The sequence below is a fragment of the Vigna umbellata genome, chromosome 9 (genome assembly GCF_029865625.1).
Source record: "Vigna umbellata cultivar VRB3 chromosome 9, Vumbellata_1.0, whole genome shotgun sequence".
Lineage (NCBI taxonomy): Eukaryota > Viridiplantae > Streptophyta > Magnoliopsida > Fabales > Fabaceae > Vigna > Vigna umbellata.
This window is the reverse complement of record NC_142173.1, coordinates 47,221,973-47,229,177: the sequence shown is the minus strand read 5'-3', so window position 1 is coordinate 47,229,177 and position 7,205 is coordinate 47,221,973. Positions and strand designations below refer to the sequence as shown.

Genomic DNA, 7,205 nt, shown 5'->3' with positions numbered 1-7,205 from the left:
TAATGATTAAAGGCCAACAAATCGAACCAGCAAATATTACAACTCATTTGAAGTAGCAGAAAGACTCTGCATATCACTCATAGTAGCTACACACAAAACTTATTACCAACACAAAAAACAGTAGACTAGCTAGTACTTCAATTTTGCAAAAGCATAACATAACAACATGCATGGATAGAGCATGGTAGGTAGCTCACCATCAGTACACCGAGACTCTACTCACGGATTTACTGGAACTGGAACTCCAGCACCATTTCTAGGGCTTGGAACCTCAAAACCAGGGTTTGGGACAAAGGTGTCATCGCCACCTGGAACATATCCACCACCTGAAACTGGTGGTACCTGTAATCCATTCCCACCACCCGAAACTGGTGCTGGCTCTACTTCACCTCCACCACCACCACCACCAATGTTTGGATTCTGAGGTGTAAACCCAAAGAAAGGAGGAAACCCTAATCTCCCAAAGCCAGGAATATAACCATCAGAAGGGAACAAAAACTGAGGTTCTTTCTTGTCCCCTTTGTATGAGTTCTTTAGCTTAGTGTGGCGTCTTGCAACTGCTTGCCATGTAGTGGCAAGAAGGATGGTGGTGATGAGAACAAATGCAAAGAGAGAGGAAAGCTTGGAAGCCATTTTGTGATGAGATTTAGGTTGAGATGTGTTTTTGTGCTGACGTTGAAACCTGTGGCTGCGTTTTATAGTCACAGGTTGTACAGAGTTTGGTGAGTAATATGACGGTGAGTTAAGTGTTTGTTTCTTGGGCAAAGTGACACTGGGAACATGTTCAATCATTTAGATTTTTTCTATCTCGGAAATGATATTAACTCCATTTACAGTGTGATTATCATCGATCCAATAATTTTTCAAATATTATGAGAATTGAACACAAATTTTCAGTCTTTTTTAGCGTATATGTTTGTGACCACTGTGTGTGAACATAGTATTGTATCTGTGGTAGTTGGTTGAGGAGAGTTGATTTTTTAGAATGGTTAAGGTGGTAATAGACACAGTTTAATATAGTTACTATATCTCGTTCGGTAAGTCCGGACACTTATCATCGAATCCTAAACTCTAAATCTTAAATTCTAAATCGTAAATCTTAAACTTTAAATCCTAAATTTTAAAGACCACCCAACATCCACTTAACTACGTCTAAGTAGTTTGGATGAGCATAAAACTCAAAACCAAACAATTTGAACTTTGGACGACACTCAGAAAGTTGATAGTACTCGACATTGGATACCGGCAAAAAAACTCAATCCCTATCATTCCGAAACAGTTACCAATTTTGCGGTCATTGAATGAAGGTGAGTGTTATCGAGTACATGTGAATAACACTTGCCATTGCTTCTCCTTTTCTTGTTTATGTGGTCTCGTTTTTCAGACTAGTCAATTTCTGAGTTAAAGACAGTGTACAGATGCAATAAATTTTAATTCCTCTTACAGTATATTTTCACCAGTTATTTCATACAACTATGAAATAAATTAGATCATATATAACTTACTTTGTTAATCGTTTCACTTATAATTAAATTTTATTTTAACTTCTCGCATGAACTGATTTTAATTCTCTCAAGAACTCGTCCAAATAAATTGTAAACTCATTATATTTATTTTTACATAAATTAGTTTTAATTTATAAAATATTTTTCTAAAAACATTATTAATAAATTTGTTATTTGGTCAACACTAGGAAATGCAACTGGTTGTTGAAGACGCTGAGTTGACTATATTCATATACAATTTTTAAAGTAACTACTTTTCTTGATGGTTGGTAAATATGAAATTTGATATACATCTACTATATAGTATGGTGTCCTCGTTTTTTTTTAAATAAGATATCAAATAATTTAAAACAAAGAAGATATTAGTAAGAATTTAATGTAAAAAAAATGCATATTTTTTTCTTCAATATCAAATACATAACTTAATAAATTAATGCACAAGAATCAGTAAAATGGATTAACATGGAGAAGATAATTATCAATGAGCATGAGATCTTATTTATTTTGAGAATGTTTGAAATTATGATAGAAGAACCACGAATGCAAAGAAAAAAAATGCTTAATTTAATTTAATTAAATTTTAATTTCCACATTTTATTATTTTTAATCTGAATTTAACATTTATTGTTTATTACCATTTCATGTAGATACATTAACCCATACTAGTTCGCCTTGGTTCAATATGGAATTAGATATTAGACCAATGATCAAGTAATTTTCATATTAATGAGTAAAAAATTACATATAATAATGAGAAAAGAGTAAACAATTACATATAATTGAAATTTATTTCATGATAGATATAGTATATGTAGTCAAAGAAAAGAGGAAACAATTACATATAATTGAAAATTTCATGTTAGATACAGCATATATACTTTTTCAAATGTTGAGGGAAAAAGTACATTAGAAATCTGATTTGAGTTGATAAAGTTGAGGTTTGTATTTTTTTTTTAAAATGAAATACCATTTGAATGAAAATCTAAAATGTCTAATCAATATTTGCTAAATATCAAATTAGTTGAATAATTGAGAGCGAAATAAAAATTATATATGAAAAAATGATTATGCCAAAAATTTGTCGAGTGATTTCGGCAAGTGCATCGAATTGTTTCAAGTAATAAATCATGGTAAGAGCAGGTATCGTTTTTTCAAGAGACTCGTAATACTAAAGTGCGATTAACAACTCATCCAGACTCAATAGAACAACATTCATTTACAAGCATGTGCAAAGAGATAAATTCACAAATATACAATGGTTGGACTTTGGTCATTAAAGGCACTTAGATATGGACAAGACTAGAAATGGTATAAAATGACATTGCTAAGGTTAGTTTTCACTTATTTCACTCTTATGCTTACCCAATTTCATCTCCTCTCCATCAATTTACTAAAGTCAATCCACAAGAACACTCTAGCCTTAATCCCTTAGATGGAAGAGCCTAGGTTTTCCCTATTAAACTTCAATCCCTTGGAAAATCTAACAAGCAAACCCGCATTAAAGAGCTAGGATCTTAAGACAACATGTGAATCATCTTCCATCCCTAGAATCAATTACCACAAGGACTATTGTTTCAGTTCAAGGTTCCACCTTACGTCCCCATAATCCATGGAACCCCAAATTCAAGCCATGAACATTCCTATTACATGCAAGCTTTAAGATTGGAAACAAGAATACTAGCAATTGATAGAAAAGACATATATATAATCAAATCAATCATCCATTACACAAGAATTCATAGGCTACAATAATCCCTAACAAGATGAATCTTGTTCTCCACTTCCATGGAGAACCCTAAAGCTTACAAACATGGTGGATGGAAGAAGAAGGAGATCCAAAGGAAGAGAAGGAGATGTTCCCACAAGCTCCTCGCGGCCTCCATGAGCTCCAGTAGTGAAATCGCGCCTCCAAAGAACCAAAGACTCGATCGAAGCTCTTCGCATTTCTGAGTTAAATAGAGCAAATCTGTCATGTCAGCAAAAATGGCGCTCAAGCGCCCCTAAAGAGTGGGGCCCGGGCGCGCGTCAGTCAAACTCAACAGCTGTTGCACTAGAGCTCAAGCACCCATGGAAAAAGGGGGCCCGAGCCTGACTCTGCTGCACTGCTTCTTTTTCTGGTTTTTTCTGCAGATTTGCTTGCTTTTGTGGTTGATTCGGTTCTCTATATTGTTGGAGATTCTTCCAAGCATAGTTTTAGCTACAAAATAATGGGATTAGTGATGAAGTTACATCAATGTAGCCTAAAACACATTTATTTAGAAAACAAGACAAAAGAAGAGGATTAAGCAAGTTACAAGTTAGAAAGGAGTTGATTTTGCTACTAAAATGATGCTTAGATAATGGTAAGAATTAGAATTATCACATATGTGATTCCTTGGTTCCAAATGCTAGCTAAGACCACTCCATTTCAATCTTGAATTAGTTTCACTAGATCCTTGGAATTGGAATTTGGCCCTTCACCTTATGAGTGTCCTCGATCTACCCTTTTTAAGTTGATGCAAACAGGGTCCGTTCAAGAATATTACCGAGAATTTATAGCCTTGGCTAATCGGGTTCAGGGCATTACTGCAGATGCTTTACTTGATTGTTTCATTAGTGGGCTCAAGATTGACATCCGTCGCAATGTTATTGCTCAAAATCCCATATCATTGTTACAAGCGGTTTCATTGGCAAAGCTATTCGAAGAGAAATACCCACCATCCTCGTTAGCCCAAACAACCAAATCTACCAGCTTACCACCCTTCTTACCCAACCCAAACACTATAAACCAGCCTAATTCCCAATCTAGTAAGTTTGCCAATGTCAAAAAAATTTCTGCAGCCGAAATGCAATTGCGTCGAGAGAAAGGATTGTGTTTTACATGTGATGAGAAATTTTCACCTCGCCATAGATGTCCCAACAAACAATATTTGTTCTTACAATTAGAGGAAGAGGTAGACTCTACATTGGAACCTGAACCACCCGATGTTGTTAATCATTCTAACATGCAATCACTGGACCAGGAGCATCACCTTTCTTTTAATGCTCTTAAAGGAGTCTCTAGCATTGGTACTATGCGATTTCAGGGTACTATCAATGGGGTCACGGTTCAAGTACTACGGGATAGTGGGAGTTCGGATAACTTCTTGTAACCACGATTTGCTCATTGCTTGAAGTTAGCCATTGAACCCACTAGTGGATTTCAAGTCTTAATTGGTAATGGAAATTCTTTGATAGTGGAAGGTACGGTGCGTTGACATGAATGAATTCTAATTACATACTAGTCTAATTTAAAATCTGGTGTCAAATAAAATATAAAACTAAAGACCAACGAAAATAATGAATTTTAAAAACTAGATAATTTGAATCATATTACTTGAACTATGGAGAGAGAAGGAAAACTCTATATGAAAGAAGGATTAGTCAAATGAAATAAAACTAACAAAAATAATGAAAATAGATTTCTTAGGTTAAATAAATTAAGAGTGTTTTATTAATTTAAACAAAAATAAATATAAGGACAGGGATGAGATGAAGATGCACCTATCATCTTCATTTTTATAACTGATTAATTTTAAAAACTAGATAATTTGAATTTTAATATATAACTACTTCATCCATACTCTAATTTAATTTGAACATGAAAATTAATTTGAAATTTTAATTTTAATTTTAATATATAACATAAGCGAATCTTGTAACATTTCTTATTTTAAATGCCCTTCTCATACAAAATATAAGACGATACATGACATACATAACCATTTAATGTGGGTGACCACCCTTTTTATCTTTCTTATTTTCATAAAAATATTGCTCATTGTGTATATAAAATATTTCAATAACTTAAAAAGGTAAAATAAATTATGTTCATATATATTTTAAACTATTTTACAAATATTATATGTAAAATTTATTAAAATATATTAAAATAATCCTCATACAAAATAAAACTTATAATAAATAGGATAACAACATATTTAGAAAAAAAATATTATCCTTACTTCAATGTCACATATTTAGAAAAAAAAATCAATAATATAAATTTTCAAATATATAGTATTATACAATTTTACATAAATAATATTTCATGACAATCAAAACATTTATTCATTTTACAAACACTAATAAAAAAAAGCTGATTAAAACATATATTTTTTAAATTATAAAAAGAAACTTTCATGCTTAGGATTCGTTCATGTCCTAAACTTTGACACAGCTTGATTCTTAAACTTTGATACAATTTGATCTCCAAATTTTAAAAATGAATAAATATAGTCTCACTAACCCAATTATATTAATTTTTTTTTTCGTGTGAATCTCATTTGAATTGTTTATGTCACTTTGACAAATTCTAATTCAAATATTAGCCTTAAACACCTTTAAAGTTTGGAGACAAAAATTTACTAAAGAAAGTTTGAGACATAGATACATTATATTTTACATTTAAGCTTAGGAATTAAAAATATATTTAGCCTTTAAAATTATTTCAAATATTTCTTTTTTTCCTCTAAATTATAAAGAAATAATTATTTTTATACATTAATAAAGATTATAATACACCACTTTATCAAAATCATACTAAGATAATTTTTTTATATTATAGTAAATAAATCGTCTTTATACAAATTGTAATGTGAAAATTATATTTATGAGAATAAATTAAAAAATAAAAATAATTATATAAAATAAATTATCAAAACAGTATTCTAGGTGATAAAAATAAACAAAAAAATAATAATACTAAAATGAAACAAAAATATTAAATATGTACCCTAAAAATGATTTGATAAGTACTAAATGAAATTCTAAAATATATATATATATATATATAATTAAGTGCATGATAAGGTGGAAAATACTTTAAAGATTTAAAAAAAATTCTGATATTGAACTATTCAACCCGTTAAGAGAAAATACTAATTGTTTTAGCTGATAAAACTTTTTCAAATGAAATTAAATTAAAGATAAAAGAAAATAAAATAATTTTTTTCATACTACCTTGTAAATGGTTTATGCGATGAAATTTGAAATTGAGAATAAAACATTTCAATGTAAAAAAAATAATAATAAATAAATATTAAAATGAATAGAAATAGTCAAGGTTGGTTGTGGTATAAGAAATAAAGTTTCTCCATATATAAGTGAACTTTGTGGACACAAAACATGTCTAAGAAAAAGTTTGTGAAAATATAAATTTTGTAAATTAGTTAATAAATTATGAATATTTTAATAATTTAAACGAATATAAAAATAAATATTGTGACAAGAAATATATATATATCCCATCCCCTATTCAATAAAAAAAATTAGATGTTATTCATTCTCGTAATAAAGTAGAAATCTCTTGTTAAAACTTATTAGATTAGATCAATATCCACATTATTTCTCATCCTTAATAAATGTTTATGCCTTAAAAGTAAATATAGATAAATCATAAACAAACCCTTTCCTCCAACATATCCGAAGTAGTATTGAGAAGTAGTTTTTAAAAATAGGAGAAAAGTAAAAAGTTTTGAATGAACCTCTAAACATACCCAAGCTTGAGTTTGAAAAATAAACTAAGGATGAACTATAACAGCATACTTTTTTAGCCCTGGTCTTCAAATTTCCACAGATTTCATGTGTACAAAATAGGAATGTCACTTTCAACCCACCCTTGCTGGCTTCTGTACTCCGGCATTCATTTTTTATATTTAGTAATTTTTTGGGTGGCCTTAA

The 7,205-nt window shown here is 30.4% G+C and overlaps 1 protein-coding gene across 1 annotated transcript; it reads right to left on the bottom strand.

Moving 5' to 3' along the window:
- Positions 1 to 708, bottom strand: LOC148193714 (cell wall protein precursor). Its single transcript, XM_088099657.1, has one exon. It carries the CDS (start codon positions 631 to 633, stop codon positions 220 to 222), a length of 414 nt encoding a protein of 137 aa, XP_087955783.1. The 5' UTR covers positions 634 to 708; the 3' UTR covers positions 1 to 219.
- Positions 709 to 7,205: the final 6,497 nt, after the last annotated feature.

What these genes read in the sequence shown, in the direction of transcription:
- LOC148193714 (XM_088099657.1), bottom strand. Translation starts at nt 633, where the DNA reads ATGGCTTCCAAGCTTTCCTCTCTCTTTGCATTTGTTCTCATCACCACC.